General features: G+C 38.9%; 2 protein-coding genes across 2 annotated transcripts; both read left to right on the top strand.

Annotated features, from left to right (window-relative positions):
• The first annotated feature begins 1,614 nt into the window (after positions 1–1,614).
• Positions 1,615–5,714, top strand: LOC593135 (toll-like receptor 3). Its single transcript, XM_030984973.1, is given in 5 exon segments — positions 1,615–1,654; positions 2,024–3,090; positions 3,134–3,497; positions 3,500–4,200; positions 4,553–5,714. Coding segments are annotated over 5 exon segments (2,589 nt in total). The 3' UTR covers positions 4,970–5,714.
• Positions 5,715–8,399: 2,685 nt separating this feature from the next.
• Positions 8,400–18,260, top strand: LOC100892728 (toll-like receptor 3). The gene is made up of 3 exons (XM_030984101.1): positions 8,400–8,770; positions 13,665–15,841; positions 16,202–18,260. Exons 2-3 carry the CDS (start codon positions 13,694–13,696, stop codon positions 16,616–16,618), a joined length of 2,565 nt encoding a protein of 854 aa, XP_030839961.1. The 5' UTR covers positions 8,400–8,770; positions 13,665–13,693; the 3' UTR covers positions 16,619–18,260.
• Positions 18,261–19,189: the final 929 nt, after the last annotated feature.

Below are 19,189 nucleotides of genomic sequence, written 5' to 3'. Positions count from 1 at the left end.
CGTTGCCTTTTCTTTCCAGCAATATTCACTGTTATTTTGTCTAGATTATCTTTACTGTAAAAGTGACCAACAAAATGTATTTGTCTGTATCTTATTGTGTTGATGAGTGATGGTTTTACTCTGGCTATTCTGAACACTTACTTTTCCGTCTATGATATATTCCCAATCTTTCTCAAGAACCAAGTCTCTGTAGCCTGTAATCATGGACCTACTATTCTTTCAAGCTATATGTTATCTTCCCACATCAAGCCCGCAGGGAAGAATTAAACATGTAACTTATTTAGCTTGAGGATAAATAATCAGAGAAATGTAATGCCTTTAATTATTTATTTATACAAGGAAGTTGTTGAAGCCAAGCATGCATCAATTTCTTCCATTAGTAATTCCATACATCCAGGTATTTTTTAGACTACCACGCTTGCTTTCCAATCCACATTTAGTCCTGTAGAAGTTTTTCAGACCCGGAAAAGTTGTTAAGTACAAGGTTTTTTGTTGATTTGTGTTCTAGATGGGTATTAAAGTAAATTCAGCTTGGTTGCCAGCTTGGCAAACTTGGGCAACTTTTTTAATAGCCATATTAGCATAATCATCTAATTAGCATATGTGCAATATGTAATAATGTTGCTAATCTCAGTCTTTCTGGATTAAGATTAGTAACATTATTACATATGACTCATACAGTGTACATGCTAATTAGGCTAATTATACGACATCTACATGGAATATCTTCTAATGAATTAATGTGTAGTCTTTCAAAAGTGATTTACAATGTTGCATTGCACCATTTTTAGGCTTTATAGATAAAAAATGACAATAAATTCCATATATCATACATTATGCTAATTAGCTCATCATGCTATTTTAAGACAATTGCTTTACTCAAAAATAAAATATTGGTGTCATAAATGAATTCCTCGTCATGGAAAATCCTTGAAAAGTCACATTATCCATGTTTTCAGGCTTCCTGGATTAAGATTAGCAACATTATTACATACTGCACAAATATGCTAATTAAATGATTATTCTAATTAGGCTAATTATACTACATATACATGGAATATCGTCTCAAGAATTGATGATTAATCTTTCATAAGGGATTTACAATGTTGCATTGCACCATGTTTAGGCTTTATAGATAAACAATGACAATGAAGTCCTTATATTGTACATTATTATGCTAATTATGCTATTTAAGACAATTGTATTACTTAAAAATAAAAGTTGGTGTCATAAATGAATTCCTTGTCATATATAACCCTTGAAAAGTCGTATTATTCATGTTTTCAGGCTTCCTGGATTGAGATTAGGAACATTATTACATATTGCACATAATATGCTAATTAGATGATTATGCTAATATGGCTATTAAAAAAGTTGCCCAAGGTTGCCAAGCTGGCAACCAAGTTGAATTTACCTCAATACCCATCTAGAACACAAATCAACAAAAAAACCTTGTACTTATCAACTTTTCCAGGTCATGTACATGGTATATGGTACCGTCTACTGGACTAATTCAAGTATCTTGTAATTTGAGAACGATAGGTACTTACGACAAGCACATGATTTAAATAGCATCGTTTAATTCGTTATTTTATAGATAATTAAATGCTTAGGATGACGCAGGAGAATGAGAACTTCATTTTAAAGAAGGAAAGTTACATGTGACTGATCGTGCCGCTAAAGAAGACAAACTCTTTGCAGAATTAGGATAAGGCAAAACTTGTACAATTTACCCACAACAAATTAGAATGTCAGTTTATCGGAATCGAATCGATGGTTTTTCTTACTTTCTTGAACAAGTGTCTTTGGATACAATTATCAAGGACGCTCGTTATTCATCCTCCAGACTCTTGTCTTCATTTCTATTACCATCATCGCTTCGAGAATAGATGAAAATGAGCGGTGGAGACCTAACTTTGAAGAGAAATTAGAGCAATTTTATTTGAATTTTGTTAATAACTGTTTATAATTTTGATGAAGAAAAAAATCTTCATCTTTTCCATTATTCTTTTTAAACTTGCAGGTATTAGTCAAGCAGTAACCTTTGAAAACATGAAGTTCGCGCTGATGTACTTCGTTGTCTTCTTGAGCCTGGGTGTAGTCCTACTACCACAGAACACCGACGGGTCACCTACCTCAGGGACCAAGCCTCTCCCGAAGGAATGCAATATCGTCAATGACACCTTTGTTGATTGTCGTCATAAGGATTTGAGGACCATACCAACTGGCTTTCCAGCGACCGTTGAGACACTTCTCCTGTCGTACAACTCCATCCGTGTTATCACTAACGAGTCCTTCCACGGTCTTGTCAATTTAGTCACCCTGGAGCTCCACCACAACAGCATCTCGAAGCTTCGGTCGGTCTTCTTCAAAGATCAGGAGAAGCTTCGGTACCTCAGTCTCCATCATAATCAGATCGGAAAGCTTCCCAATGATGTCTTCGAGCATGTACAGGATTTAGAGGTTCTTGACTTATCGTACATGAACAATGGCTTCACTTCATTGCCCGTAGCTCTGACAGGACTGCTTAATTTGCGCGTGTTGGACTTTTCATCGAATCGTCTGCAGTCTGCGGGTTTCACACCTGATGCCACCTTTCCTGCCCTTCAAGAATTGCATCTCGGGAAGAACCAAATCAAATCATTGCAGAACGCAGATTTCAAAGCATTACTGGATTGTAAGCTCAGCTTTCTAGATATGACGGAAAATCAGGTTGTTGATATCGAAAGTGGCGTTTTTCATCCTATTGCGTCAGTTGCCGAACTGGACTTTTCCAAGGGGCTTGACCCCGTTGCTATACCTGCTCTATCGGAGGCTATATCCGACCAACTAGTTCATACTCTGTATCTCAAAGAAATCGATTTGGGAACACAGGACATCGACAAGTTTAAAGACTTGCGCAATTCAACGCTGGAAAAGCTCGATATTTCGTTTAATAACATCACTTCCTTGAATTCTGAGTTTTGGGGTCTATCAAATGTTACATCTCTGATTATTCAGAGCAGTCTCGTTACCACCATCGGCGCTACGGCATTTTCTGGTCTGCATCTGGTAGAAACTGTTGATCTTAGCAGTAACCAAATCGCAACTGTTAGGGATGGAATGTTTTCTGCTTTATCCAACACCAACCTGAAAAACACTCTACTTGAATTACAATAAGATAAACAATATCTCTGCTTCAGATGGCTTCCGTGGCCTTTCGAAACTCCTCTACTTAAAACTGTCCAATAATAAGATTAAGCAGAACTTCGTTGGTGAGGAATTCAAAGGCCTTGATTCTCTAGAAGTTCTTGATCTTGGGGTGAATACTAATATATTACTTTCACCTGATGCGTTCCGATTTTTACAAAGTCTTCAAACATTATATCTCAATCTAGCAAACATAAAAAATATAACTGTTGTGCCATCTCCGTTTGATAAATTATCTGGCCTTAAGAACCTTGACTTGAGCAACAACAACATGTCTGCTCTTCACGTAGATACATTTTCGAGCTTGGGAACCTCGGGACAATGTACCTCCAACACAATAATCTCTACAACATGTGGAACGAGACTATCCATGTCCCATTCCTGAAATCACTTCGACGGCTGAAATACTTGAATCTCTGTTACAATGGATTTCAGAACATCCCGAACAATTCATTAAGTAATCTTCCAGAACTCAAAGCCCTTTTCCTATGTCACAATAAAATTTCGCACCTTCAGGACAACATTATTAATGATCTGCCTCTGACCACTTTGGATCTGGGACACAATCAGATAAACCTGATCAACCAGACGCTCCTGGAACCCTTGCTTGGAACGCTGAAGGCCCTGACAGTCTCCGGGAACCCGTTTTCCTGCGGATGTGACCTTCAGTGGTTCAGGGAATGGCTCGATGTGACCCAGGTGCATGTCGATGACAACAGCCACATGATATGCTCATCCCCGCCCGACATGCGAGGAAAACTGGTCATTGATTTCCATCCCGAGACACTCAACTGTGATCATCGACTACCTCTGTACACCTGGGTCCTCGTCGGAGTCGGATCCTGTATGGTTTTCGTCACCGTCGCTCTTGCCGTCAAGTTCAGGTTCCACATCAACTACTGCTTCAACCTGGTCAATGCGAGGAGAAGGAAGTACCAGCGTATCAAAGGAGAGGATTTGCCATTCTTGTACGACGCGTTTGTTTTTTTCAGTCACAAAGATGAAGAATGGGTAAGAATTTTATCCCCCCCCCCTCCCCTCCCCATAGGCTCACTTATTCCTTCTTTCTCACTAAAAATGAAATGTGTACCGTGTAATTACCGCTTATAAACACTAAACTTACAGAGACTTTGTACCAACAAGTTTTATACTAACAAAATAATACAAAGAAATGTAATCGCAGCGTACATGTCGTACTTTATTGCTTTGTGCAAGTATTAGTGATTATCACAAATAAGTTTTTACGAAAACCATTAAGGAAAACATGTCTTTCTCTGATCATAATGTTACTTGGATGGTATTACAAAACTATGAATACCTTCTTTCAATACGTTTACCTATTCTTTTTTGCTCAACCTGCTAGGTCTATAATGAACTGGTTCGCCACCTAGAAGACGACAGTGGCCTCCGTCTGTGTGTCCACAATCGTGACTTCACGCTGGGCAGGAAGATTCTAGACAACACCATAGAAGCCGTTGACAGTAGCCGTTTCACCCTCTGTATCCTCTCGGCCGACTACCTCGACAGCCACTGGTGCAAGATGGAGCAAGAGTTTGCGATGGCGAACCTGATCGACCGCGACGTCCTCATCATCATCGCCCTAGGTGAGATCCCGGAGAATAAAATCACCAAGTACTACAAGCTGCACAAGGTGATGATGAAGCGAACCTATCTGAAGTGGCCCATGGAACCAGGCGTCCAGAGGAATGATTTCTGGATGAAGCTAAAGACAGTGTTGAGGGAACCAGAATTACGCATCAATAACAACGTCAGTATATAACAAGTGACTGAGGCCAGTTAAACACGAGGCGTTAACTGACGTAGGACTGTGTCAGCTGTTCGTGCGGTCTTTGACGCTCGTTATGAGAGGGACCCCCTTATACTCAAAGAAAATGTGTGAAATGAACAGTATAAGCATTCTTAATGGTGTATGTGCTAATTGCCTTGGCAGTAGGGTATTAGGGACTTTTAGATTTGCGTGGACTGATACGTGTGACGTCCATTCAAGGCAGTGCATTAAAAGGACGTCGATCGTAGCAATCCACGTTGTTGTTCGGCAAATCTAAAAGTCCCTAATAACGCCATCACAACGACGCCTTGTTTACAATGGGCACTGGATGTACAACAGAGTGTACCTACTATCATTTTGAAATCAAAATCGACTTGTAATGTACTCGTGTATAGGCAAAATATCATACAATTTCGAGCAAAGCTGTCTTCTGTTGGTACATATTTACTTTTGCATGAGAACAACCGGAATCATCACATTTTTTCATCGTTTTTCACTTTTCCAGATAAAATTTGTATGTTTTCTTGTTGATCTAAGAATATACAAACTTTACAAGTATTATGGAAGACAGGTTGATCAACCTTACCAATTCAGTGTAAATGGATTGCCAATATTATGGTATTTAAACAAAATGTAAACAGAAATTAGCAATTCTTCTTCTAGTTTACTTAAAGTAGATATTCATTGATTTTAAAAACTAACTTTATTTTCATTATTGCAAAGTTGAAACTATGATTCGACAAGGTTATCAAAATTCAATGCTTGGAAACATTCAAAGTAATTATTATTATGAATTACAAAACGCTTAAATACAGCCCCGGCATAGCACCTGAAGAGCTGTCCGAACGCTGCTGAGATGTGTGAGATCACAGTATGGACATGATTTGCACAAGCAGACGATGTCCCATGACATCTCACACATTTTCAGTGCCTGTGTTTTCATCTTCTCTTGAGTTCTCTCTCCTACTTCACTACCGTCAGGCTAAATGTATAATCTATTGCCTCACTCTGAACCCCGCGCATGGGTTTATTTTGATGACAAATGCAGCGATAAGAAAATAAAGGAATCTGTCGCTTGTTAACAAAATAAGACGCCATTGTATTTTCAGCTGCACACACCGCTGTATGTTCGGCGTTTCAAGAGGGAACAGATGCCGTCCTTAATATCATTCAGGTTTTTTTTTTCAATTTGAAAGTCTGGTTTCTTTGATTGTTATTAACCCCTATCCGCATGTGTATTGACAAGCAAAAGATTTTAGTTATCAGAATCGGGTCATATCCCCTCTTGAATGGTTTGACATGCCATTACATTTATATACACTAAACTCATTATAATTTGACAAATAATAGCTTTGCAATTATGTTCATTCTTTATGGGATGTCGTCTGCTTGGGCAGTATTGGTCCATATAGTGACGTCATTAAAACATCGCAATTTTTCCAGCGAATCTCTCGTATATCCCAGCTGCTATGGAGGTGGTTGTATTTGTATTTTTAAAAATCACCCCATATGTAGTTGACCTAAAACTTGTACGATGGCCATCTGTTAGCTTACCAGTTTCTAGTGATACATTAGTTGACGTATTTGTGATTTTCTTTGAATTTCACCTTTAAAGTTAATACAGGGCATGCAATGTACCAATGACAAATAGATAAAGATTCATCTTACTTAGAAATCTCTGCAAATCGAACTTCTTTAAATGCATTGAAAGAACAAAAAGTCGAATCATCAAATCTTTCAAAAGTTAATCACATTGTATGCATGTATATTTTGCAACTACGGTATAGTAATAAGAGCTTCTTTTTTGTGTATATCATTTGGCTAAGATGCAATTCGTACACAAATATAAAACACTGCCAGAAACAAACCTTGTGAGCACGATATTGCAGTGAATACCTGAATTATGATGTATGTATGTATGTATCATTAAAAGTGGTAGGCGCTTGGTCATACTACACAATATTCCGACAATAATTGCTACGCAGTCAAATGTTAGGTCTACCCTATCCGAGTTCCTAACTTCAACCCTGGATCAAACACTATTACCTAACTCACTCCAATCCTAACATCTGTACCCTAATACCTAATCGCTATCCTAACATCTGTACCCTAATACCTAATCGTTATCCTAACACTCACTGTATCTTTTTGACGAAGTAAAGCGGGGAGCAATAATAATAATGTCGCCAGGGGTCACCTGGGCCGTGTTTTTATAAAAGTCGTTATCAATAACAAGTGACAGTAACTGTCACAAGCTACTGAAATCGTGGCTTCTGATTGGGCTGAGAGTAAATTTGGCATAGAAAGTTTGCATTTGTTATTGATGACAAGTTTCATTACTCGTGATAGGTGTATTGGGCATAGTCGTTCATTCACTTGACTTTCAATCCAAGAGTTGCTAGTTCGAATCCCAATATACACTAATATAGTACTGAAGTGTGACGTCATATTGGCCTAGTTGTCAAGGTTCTGGTTCAAAACAAGTTTGTGCTAAACAATGGTGTGGTGATCACACCGACCCCAAACACTAAATTTACCCTGCTCCAGCCCCTTGCTTGGATTTTTTTGCAGTGAACCCCATGCGCAGGCACTGTAGTTTAGAACCAGAAACCTGACAAATTCGGATGGATTCTGCCCCCGGCCCATTTAAGGTTTGAAGAAGAAAAAGAAAAAAAACAGCCTCCCGCGGTCCGGACTTATGCTCTAGATCATTCATGGGAATTCCCACCATTAGTCATTGTGTTATTTTTTCCTCTCTAAATTCTTTATCCTTTCATGTACGTGATTCAACGTTTATCTTATCTCACCCCCCCCCCCTCATTTCCCCTTTCCTCTTTCTCCGTTTCTCTCTCCCTCCCCCCCCCCCCCCCTCTCTCTCTCTCTCGCCCCATTTCTCTCTCCTTTTTTTTTTCCCTTTCACTCTCTCTCTCTCTCTCTCTCTCTCTCTCAGTCTCTCTCCTCTCCCCCAATCGTCTCCTCCTCCTCTCCTTACCCCCCCCCCAGTACGTCCTCTATATATATCGGCTGGAAAGGGTGAGGTAACATAATCTGTGATACAAACATATCGGGTTAGAGTTAGAATTCGGTTTGGTAGCCTGGTCTATCCAAAATTGGATGTTAGAAATGTGAACAGTATTTTTAAAAAATTACCCCCCCCCCCCCCCCCCCCCGTGTACGCGCCTGTTTAGAATCATCCCATTAAGCTTGACTTGCTAAATTTAATGGCGGTCATGTATTAGTAGAGAACCTACCACCATTTTGTAATCATTCAAAATAGACTTTTTCTGAACGTCTGGGCTGACTGCACCCTAATCATGCTCCAGTCACAGGAACACGGCGAACAGTCAATGCACGGGCGAGGTCAGGGGTCGGTGGGGATTCCCCGCGTTCAAGCTGTTCACCTGTTCACACACAGTGCATGCAGCATCCATTGCGAAAGCGTATAGTGACTTTCACTATATTAGGGATGTATGTGCAATGCATACTGTGTTCCCACGAAGCGCACGCGCATATAGCATAGCTATGCTAGAACACTTCTGTATTGATTACGTTGTGTTATTCTATATCACTTCTATTCGCCTGTATTCGCCTGTATTCGCCTGTGTTGAAGTCCTAATAAATATAACGGCCAATATTTCAAAGCAGACGGCAAATGAAACAAAATTTCTCCAACTGATACTCGATATCCAGGTACAGATCGCTGAAAGCGTGCTGTAATTACATGTTTATGGAAGTGACAGACGACTTGACAGGGCTTGACAGTAGTCAGAAGGAAGTTGAATGGTTTCCGAGGTAAGCAATATCCGCAATTACTGGTAATAAAAATTAAAATTGGTTTCGATTTAAGGTAGACATGATTGTTCTGGAAGGATTGTGGATATATCTGCATTGCTAATTAACGTTAATTGGAAATTAGGAAAATATTTAAATTAAGTATATAAGGGTGTATTCACGGCATTAGTAACCAGTATTATGCAGTTGTAAGAGAGGGATATAGTTAGATAGCTAGATCAGGAGGAGAGAGAGAGAGAGAGAGAGAGAGAAAGAGGAGAGGGAGAGAAAGGAGAAGAAGTAGAATAGGACAATTACGACGACGACGAGAAGAAGAACAAGAAGAGGAGGCGGAGGAGGATGCAGACTGAGAAGAAAAGGAGGAGGGGGAATTGGGGGAGGGGGAGGAGGAGGAAGACTGAGAAAAAGAAGAGGGGGGGGGGGGGGGGGGGGAGTAGGAAGAAGATGAGCAGAGGGGGCGGTGCGGCTGGATATCGGATCCAATATAATTAGGCGTTGAACATATTCGTTATAGTCACTTTGTGCATTATCTTCTGCCCAAGGGACAGTGTGGTAGGATCCATGCTTAGACAGGCAAGGTGATAAAATACAGTGGTTGATATTGATTTTTACTCAACATTATACCACACGATTCATTTCTATTATGGGAATCAGTCAATCAGTTTTTAAATGATTTGCATCTGTTAATCATTTATTTACATTATCTTTGAACATCCACATGAATATTTTAGATAACTAGTCAAACAATCATATCAGGTTTAAGTATTTGCTTAATATTAACTTGTATACTTGAACCAACATACGACTATTAATAAAATTATGTTTTCTATTTGGGCCAAGGCGCATATGAGTTTGTGTTTCTTTAATGATTATTACAGCAATCTTAAAATGTGCTCATGGTCTATCACTTGGAGAGACGGTGCACAAAGCTAGCTGCATTGTATTATGTGTAGTTCCATGTGTTTATATTGATATCAGTTAAAGTTGTCTAAAGAAATCTCTGTAGTGATTGTTGGAAAAAGAAACATGTGCTGAGGTTACATGGTAAACAAAATTAGGTTTCGTTGTCTAATCTTAGACATTATTGTTATCATTACTTTTATTATTGGTATTATTATCATTATCATTATTATTAACATTACTATTATCATGTTATTATCTACACCTACATGATATTGATATTATCCAGGCCTATAGAATACGAGGCACTTGTTTTTGAATATATGAAACTCGAACAATGGGAATCATTATCATAGTAATTTGAGATATCACAATCAATATACACCATCATTAAGCGGGACAAAACCAGGAAATATTGTGAAAAGGGAATAACTGTGTCTTTTTATAGCCATTGAAATGGAATAAATATTTAGAATACATTTTTACAAACATTGAACATGTTGAAAAGCATTGTACGCTTACACAACTCATGATACATGCCTAATCGTTTTGACCAAAAATCGCTTGATCCAAATTTAATTATTTTCTAGTTGCATGAAATCATTTATAGAACATTTTTCGTATTTGTATGCTATATTGCCGTATACGCGCGGAACAAAGAGAGATTGGAGCTCAGAAACAACATCTATACGAACACTCAATGTATTTCGATGCCCATTCGACGAGCAACTCAGTAATAAAAGAATATAATACAGAATATTGGAGAGGTGTATAATTATGTACATGAAATGTGCGTATCCTATATAAAATGAAACCAACCTGTGTCCCCTCTTTACCCCCCCCCCCCCCTCCTCTCCCTCCCTCTCTCTCTCTCTCTCTCTCTCTCCCTCCTGTAGATGCATAACTTTCACAGGGTAATTGGTTACTCTGGCTGATTCAAGGGGGCACAACTAGTCTGTGCCCCTAATCTCGCATTCCTAAATTACACTTTTTATTTTGTTCTTGCCAGTCTCGGAAATTTTCTAAATTATACCCTCTTTTGAAATCCTGGGTCCGCTCCTGATTTTACATCACATATCCCCCCCCCCCCCCCTCCACTGGAAGGTTCTGTTCCCCTACTGATCATTTTCGGGATACGCCACTGCTGTAGGCTTCTCCAGTGAGTCTTTATGGGAGAATCTCAGGTCATGTATCGTGTACAAGATCAAACCATAAATTTCCAATCGTACTTTTTTTTACCGAGATGGCCCAAGATTTGTTTAAAGGAGCAGTTTGTTACTAAAGATAGAAAGGATTCCAAACAATTTATAAATTATTATGTCTGTGTTGAATAAGTCATTAAAAAAGCATGACAAAAATATGTGTGTAACGTTATGTTTCCGTTCAATCTCATGTTTATAACTTACCAAAAGCTCAGTGCACATTTTTTCTACGAGGAGCAATCCCGGTGGAAACACTATTTACAAAAAATGCCTCTAGAATAAAATTAAAAACATTAAAAAGTGTATTAAAAAAAAGTACTCAACCAATTTTGGCACATTTGGTATCATTTTTCTGCTAAAATTATTCCCCATCTACTGATACTGGTAAACTTTCTCCCGCATTATTGGAAGTAAGCTAGTCCGTTCGAGAAAGAGGGGGGGGGGGCGGCTTGTATGGGGATTGGTTGCCAGAGGAAAAGAGAAAGCGAAAGTGTATCATATGATAATTGAGACCTTAGAGCTCTTGAGAATAAGTATGTCCTTCAGCTGAAAGTAAAGGTGAGCAAAGTAGCCTTCCACTTACATATTTGAAACCGATGATCAAACTTGATGACAGAACACCGGAAAGCAGGGAAGTTTCAATGGGGTGGTTAAACTTTCACTGTCCCAGATTAAAGATACTTTCCTTATTTTGATACGACCCGCAAGACCAGTGGAACACAATGACAAATGTGTCTATCCGGAAATTCAGGAATTGCAGACTCCCGCCATAGATCATTTTTAAAGACTGTCATTTAGTTTTATTTCCAACGTGTAAGTCAAACTCTTGGACAAAGAGGTTTGAGATTGAGAACTTCAAAGTCATTTATGGTTGGTTGAGGCAAGTGAATTGATTGATTTTCCACCAAAAATTGAAAGTATATCCATGATCCACAATTGCGTGATTTGCAGACCCCGCCTCAAACCATTAAAGGTATTACAAGGTTTTGGTATGTGGTCATGAATTTGGTTCAAATGAACATTTTAGAAGCATTATGTGATAATACAATATTCAATGGTCGTTGTCGTGGTTGAAATCGAGCCTACAGTGAGATGAAATTGTAAATAATAAACTCTTTATATTGAATAGCGCCCTCTTAAGACTGATATTTCTGTAGCTTCAAAACATTTTTTTTAATACTACAATCGACCGATTTGCTATTCCCGTTTGGAAATTATATATCAGGGCCCGTATTCAATAATTGATTATTCAATTTCTCGAAAGCAGAAGTGTTGAAGGAGCTAAAATTTCTAGTGCTTATAATACATCCACAGAGGCATTCAAATATATCAACATTTTAAAGAATTACTATCAATCCAATATTCAAAATTTCCCAAAAGTTTGCATTACCTTTAATATATTAGATTTATTTTTAACATGTAATTCGACGGAGAATAGTTTATTCGCTGTACTTAATGTCTTTGAAATTGCCAACTGATCGACATAAGATTTCAGATTAAGGACTTGAAAATGAATAATAATTGATTGCTTAAGAAAGTCAATGAACCTATCCATGATTTTCTTGGAAGGTATCCGAAATGCAAAGATTGTAGACGAGGGAACTTTAAAATGATCGTCGGTCGGTTGGAAAATCAAGTCTCTTAAGCTTCTTTCCTGATTTCATATAACTTCATCATCATCATCATCATCATCATTAAGTACGTCTGTTACAGACATCGGCGGTCATGACCTTCCATTTCTGTCTATTATCTATTCTCAAAAAGCTGGTATTGCTGATTTCATTTTTTGGTTGCTCATTTCGTTCAGGCTTTGTAAATATGTAAGGCGCTGTCTCCCCTGCTTCTCTTTCCAGCAATCTTCCCTGTTAATATTGTGTTTTTGTCTACACTATCTTTTCTTTAAAAATGATCAACAAATTGTATTTGTTTGTTTCTTATTGTGTTGGTTTTACTCTGACTATTCTGAACACTAACTTTTCTGTCCATGATATATTCCCAATCTTTCTCAAGAACCAAGTCTCTGTAGCCTATAATCATGGACCTACTATTCTTTCAAGCTATATGTTATTTTCCAACACTCAAGCCCGCAGGGAAGAATTAAGCATGGAGCTAAATTTTGCTTGATGTTAATAAACTGTAATGTAAAGTAATAAAATGTAATGCCTTTAATTATTTATTTAAACAAAGAAGTTGTTGAAGCCAAGCATGCATCAATTTCTTCCTTTAGTAATTCCATACATCCAGGTATTTTTAAACTACCAAGCTTGCTTTCCAATCCACATTAAAGTATGTTGTACTTCGAGAACAATAGGTACTTACGACAAGGACATGATTTAAATAGCATCGTTTAATTCGTGAAATGTTAATCATGATATTTTATAGATAATTAAGTGCTTAAGATGACGCAGGAGAATGAGAAGTTCATTTTAAGAAGGAAACTGACATGTGACTGATCGTGCAGCTAAAGAAGACAAACTCTTTGCAGAATTAGGATAAGGTAACTTGTACAATGTACCCAAAACATTTTAAAATTTCAGTTCATCTGAATCAAATCGATAGTTTTTCTTACTTCCATGAAAAAGTGTATTTGGATACAATTATCAAGGATGCTCGTTATTCATCCTCAAAGCTCTGTGTCTTCATTTCTTTTACCATTATCGCTTCGAGGATAAATGAAAATGAGCGGTGGAGACTTAAATTTGAAGAGAAATTATCGATTTTCTTTGAATTTTGTTTAAAATTTTGAAGAAAAACAAATTTCATCTTTTCTATTATTCTCTTTAAACTTGCAGGTATAAGTCAAGCAGTAACCTTTGAAAACATGAAGTTCGCGATGATATACTTCGTTGTCTTCTTGAGCCTGGGTGTAGTTCTACTTCCACAAAACACCGACGGGTCACCTACCTCAGGGACCAAGCCTCTCCCGAAGGAATGCAATATCGTCAATGACACCTTTGTTGATTGTCGTCATAAGGATTTGAGGACCATACCAACTGGCTTTCCAGCGACCGTCGAGACACTTCTCCTGTCGTACAACTCCATTCGTGTTATCACTAACGAGTCCTTCCACGGTCTTGTCAATTTAGTCACCCTGGAGCTCCACCACAACAGCATCTCGAAGCTTCGGTCGGTCTTCTTCAAAGATCAGGAGAAGCTGCGGTACCTCAGTCTCCATCATAATCAGATCGGGAAGCTTCCCAATGATGTCTTCGAGCATGTACAAGGTTTAGAGGTTCTTGACTTATCGTACATGAACAATGGCTTCACTTCATTGCCCGTAGCTCTGACAGGACTGCTTAATTTGCGCGTGTTAGACTTTTCATCGAATCGTCTGCAGTCTGCGGGTTTCACACCTGATGCCACCTTTCCTGCCCTTCAAGAATTGCATCTCGGGAAGAACCAAATCAAATCATTACAGAACGCAGATTTCAAAGCATTACTGGATTGTAAGCTCAGCTTTCTAGATATGACGGAAAATCAGGTTGTTGATATCGAAAGTGGCGTTTTTCATCCTATTGCGTCAGTTGCTGAACTGGACTTTTCCAAGGGGCTTGACCCCGTTGCTATACCTGCTCTATCGGAGGCTATATCCGACCAACTAGTTAATACTCTGTATCTCAAAGAAATCGATTTGGGAACACAGGACATCGACAAGTTTAAAGACTTGCGCAATTCAACGCTGGAAAAGCTTGATATTTCGTTTAATAACATCACTACCTTGAATTCTGAGTTTTGGGGTCTATCAAATGTTACATCTCTGATTATTCAGAGCAGTCTCGTTACCACCATCGGCGCTACGGCATTTTCTGGTCTGCATCTGGTAGAAACTGTTGATCTTAGCAGTAACCAAATCGCAACTGTTAGGGATGGAATGTTTTCTGCTTTATCCAACACCAACCTGAAAACACTCTACTTGAATAACAGTAAGATAAACAATATTTCTGCTTCAGATGGCTTCCGTGGCCTATCGAAACTCCTCTACTTAAAACTGTCCAATAATAAGATTAAGCAGAACTTCGTTGGTGAGGAATTCAAAGGCCTTGATTCTCTAGAAGTTCTTGATCTTGGGGTGAATACTAATATATCACTATCACCTGATGCGTTCCGATTTTTACAAAGTCTTCAAACGTTATATCTCAAACTAGCAAACATAAAAAATATAACTGTTGTGCCATCTCCGTTTGATAAATTATCCGGCCTTAAGAACCTTGACTTGAGCAACAACAACATGGCTGCTCTTCACGTAGATACATTTTCGAGCTTGGGTAACCTCGGGACAATGTACCTCCAACACAATAATCTCTACAACATGTGGAACGAGACTATCCATGTCCCATTCCTGAAATCACTTCGACGGCTGAAATACTTGAATCTCTGTTACAATGGATTTCAGAACATCCCGAACAATTCATTAAGTAATCTTCCAGAACTCAAAGCCCTCCTCCTATGTCACAATAAAATTTCGCACCTTCAGGACAACATTATTGATGATCTGCCTCTGACCACTTTGGATCTGGGACACAATCAGATAAACCTGATCAACCAGACGCTCCTGGAACCCGTGCTTGGAACGCTGAAGGCCCTGACAGTCTCCGGGAACCCATTCTCCTGCGGATGTGACCTTCAGTGGTTCAGGGAATGGCTCGATGTGACCAAGGTGCATATCAATGACAACAGCCACATGATATGCTCGTCCCCACCTGACATGCGAGGAAAACTCATCATTGATTTCCATCCCGAGACACTCAACTGTGATCATCGACTACCTCTGTACACCTGGATCCTCATCGGAGTCGGATCCTGTATGGTTTTCGTCACCGTCGCTCTTGCCGTCAAGTTCAGGTTCCACATCAACTACTGCTTCAACCTGGTCAATGCGAGGAGAAGGAAGTACCAGCGTATCAAAGGAGAGGATTTGCCATTCTTGTACGACGCGTTCGTATCTTTCAGTCACAAAGATGAAGAATGGGTAAGAATGTTATACCCCCCCCCCTCCCTCTCCCGATATGTTCACTTGTTCCTTCTTTCTCAATTAAAATAAAATTTGTCTCGTTTAATTACTTCTTATAACACTAAACTTAAAGAGACTATATGTACCAACAAGTTTCATACCAACAAAATAATACAAAGAAATTAATCACAGCGTACATGTCGTGCTTTCTTATGTATGCAAGTAAGTAATTATCTAAAATAAGTTTGTACGAAAACCATGAAGGAAACTTGTCCTTCTCTGAACATAATGTTACTTTGATGATATTACAAATATTGCAAACTATGAATACCTTCTATTAATACGTTTTCCTATTCTTTTATTTGCTCACCCTGCTAGGTCGATAATGAACTGGTTCGCCACCTAGAAGGCGACAGTGGCCTCCGTCTGTGTCTCCACAAGCGTGACTTCATCCTGGGCAGGAAGATTTTAGACAGCATCATAGAAGCCGTTGACAGTAGCCGTTTCACCCTCTGTATCCTCTCGGCCAACTACCTAGACAGCCACTGGTGCAAGATGGAGCGAGAGTTTGCGATGGCGAACCTGATCGACCGCGACGTCCTCATCATCATCGCCCTCGGTGAAATCCCGGAGAAGAAAATCACCAAGTATTACAAGCTGCACAAGCTGATGATGAAGCGCACCTACCTGACGTGGCCCATGGAACCAGGCGTCCAGAGAAATGACTTCTGGGTGAAGCTAAAGACAGTGTTGAGGGCACCAGAATTGCGCATCAATAACAACGACGTTATATAACAATGTCAAAGTGAGGCCTTTTGCACACGAGGCGCCATATCGACGCAGGACTGTGCCAGCGACTCGCGCGGTCTTTGTCGCTCAATATATACATTGTACGGAATTTTGAGAACAAACTAAGGCCTTCTGGAAATCAAAGCTTTCCATTTAACTATCAGTCATCAAAACTTTAATTGATATATTTCTATGAAGACTTCACTAATTCCGCCTGACTCTTCTGCAAAGGTGTTAGCTGTGCTTTTAACAAATTAGACGAGGAATATCTTTCTTTCTTGCTCACTGTATGATCGTCACGTCACTCTACCTGCTCATGAATGGAATTGTATATATTTACGCGCTATATACCATGTAGGCATTTTATCATTGTGTGTTTCATGCTTATCACAATCGTTTCATTTATAGATTGCAAGCGTCCCACAAACTGCAAACGCGAAAATATCAAAGCTATACTGTAATTGAAGCACTACCGCAAAATCCCCTTTAGCGCAATCTCAGGTCAACTGCAGCAGTATGGTCCTGTAACTTGTTGCTTCCCTAAAGCTACGCTGTTGATTCTCGGATCGAGTCCACTGTGTGCGAAGGGAAAGTAGATAACGGATTATACACTGTTGGCAAGTTGACCATAAGAAGGCACTGTGTAATAAACAACGCTAGGTCAGAAAGTTCATCAGTTCAGTATCGCTTTAATATGATATTAACGGTAATGAACAGTTATGTATTATGAGTGTGCGCATAGAGTGGGTTAGTTATTGATAAACTTATATTTTCTATATTAAAGCTAAGGCAAATTTGGTTTGGCCGCGGGTACGTGCCTCCTGTGCCCGAACCCTCCTGGATCTGGCCTTGCAATAATGGTCATGTTTTCCTTGCATTACCTAATGAAGAGGATATAATAATTATAATACCTGTTTTTGCCAATCGATTGGGGCATGTACCCCCTTTAGCTGCGCTACTGTTCGTATTATCATTTTTGTTAGGGGGATTTATACGGATTGCCAATATTATGGTATCTAAACAATATGTTTACAACAAATAGTGGTTTTTCTTCTAGTTAACTGAAATTAAATACAGGGCATGCAATGTACCGATGAAAATAGATAGATATTCATCTGACTTAGAAATCCTTGCAAATTGAACTTCTTTATATCCATTGAAAGAAAAAAATTGAATATTGTATATATTTTGTAACTATAGTAAATAGTAATAAGAGCATTTTTTTGTATATCATTTGGCTAAGATGCAATTCGTACACAAATATAAAACACTGCTAGAAACACACCTTGTTAATAACGCGATATTGCAGTGAAAACCTGAATTGTGATGTACGTATGTATCATTAAAAGTGGTAGGCGTTTGGTCGCACTCGGCTACACAATGTTCCGACAATAACTGCTTCGCGGTCAAAGTTTAGGTCTACACTATCTGAGTTCCTAACTTTAAACCTGGATCAAACACTGTACCTAACTCCAATCCTAAATTCTATACCCTTAAACCTAATTACTATATACACTAAGTGTATCTTTTTGACGGAGTAAAGCGGGGAGCATTGTCGCCGGAGCAATATTATTGTGGGTTCACCATGGCCCTGTTTCGTAAAGCTTGTTATCACTAACAAGCTACAGGCCTACTGAAATCGTGGCATCTGATTGGCTGAGAGCAAATTTGGCATAGAAAGTTAGCATTTGTTATTGATAACAAGTTTTATGAAACAGAGCCCTGGGGTGTTTCATAAAGATGTTCGTAAGTTACGCACGACTTTACGCACGACTGGAACATGTTCTTCGGTGCTAATCAGATTCTCAATCATTTACATGTAGCACAAGAACTTATCACCAGTCGTGCGTAAAGTCGTGCGTAACTTACGAACAGCTTTATGAAACACCCCCCTGGTGCAGTAACTCGTGATAATTGGCATAGTCGTCCATTCACCTGACTTTTAATCCATGGGTTGAGATTGGGTACCTGGCAAAGTGGCAATTGCTGGGGTAATAATGATTGCAATGCCCCCAGGATTCGGAAGAATAGCATTGATGCTGATGAGACTTGGTAAATAAAAGTATTAGTAGCAGTAGTAGCAGTAGTGGTGTAGTAGTAGAAGGAGTAGTAGTAATAGTAGTAGTAGTAGTAGTAGTAGTAGTATCATCATTACTATATCATCATTACTATTATTACATATTGTTATTATGATTATTGTATAAGCGATATATGCTTAAATATTGTGACCGTTATCGTAAACAAAAATGTACTGAAGAAAATGAGAGCATTATAGGTATACCCTTGAATTTTGATATGTTGACATTGGGTACCTGCAGATATTTGAACCCTGGATATTGCTGTGCTTATTCGATAAGAAGATGGAATACTTGATGGGTGGCTGTGGCGTCATCAAATTCAAGTATATGCTATTATTCCGCTGATATTTTCGCTCAGGGGCGGCTCCAGGATTTTGTAAAACCTATCCCACTTCTCCAAAGATTTAGAGGGGGAAAAACACGGTTATCGAATATAGAAAGGGGAACCAATTCCACAAACTTATCAAGCAGGCAAAATTTCTGCAACCCCTCTACCGAT

This window comes from Strongylocentrotus purpuratus, unplaced genomic scaffold (genome assembly GCF_000002235.5).
Source record: "Strongylocentrotus purpuratus isolate Spur 01 unplaced genomic scaffold, Spur_5.0 spur5_scaffold_14, whole genome shotgun sequence".
NCBI classification, from domain to species: domain Eukaryota; kingdom Metazoa; phylum Echinodermata; class Echinoidea; order Camarodonta; family Strongylocentrotidae; genus Strongylocentrotus; species Strongylocentrotus purpuratus.
Note: the sequence above shows the minus strand (reverse complement) of the source record. Positions and strands in the feature narration are given on the sequence as shown.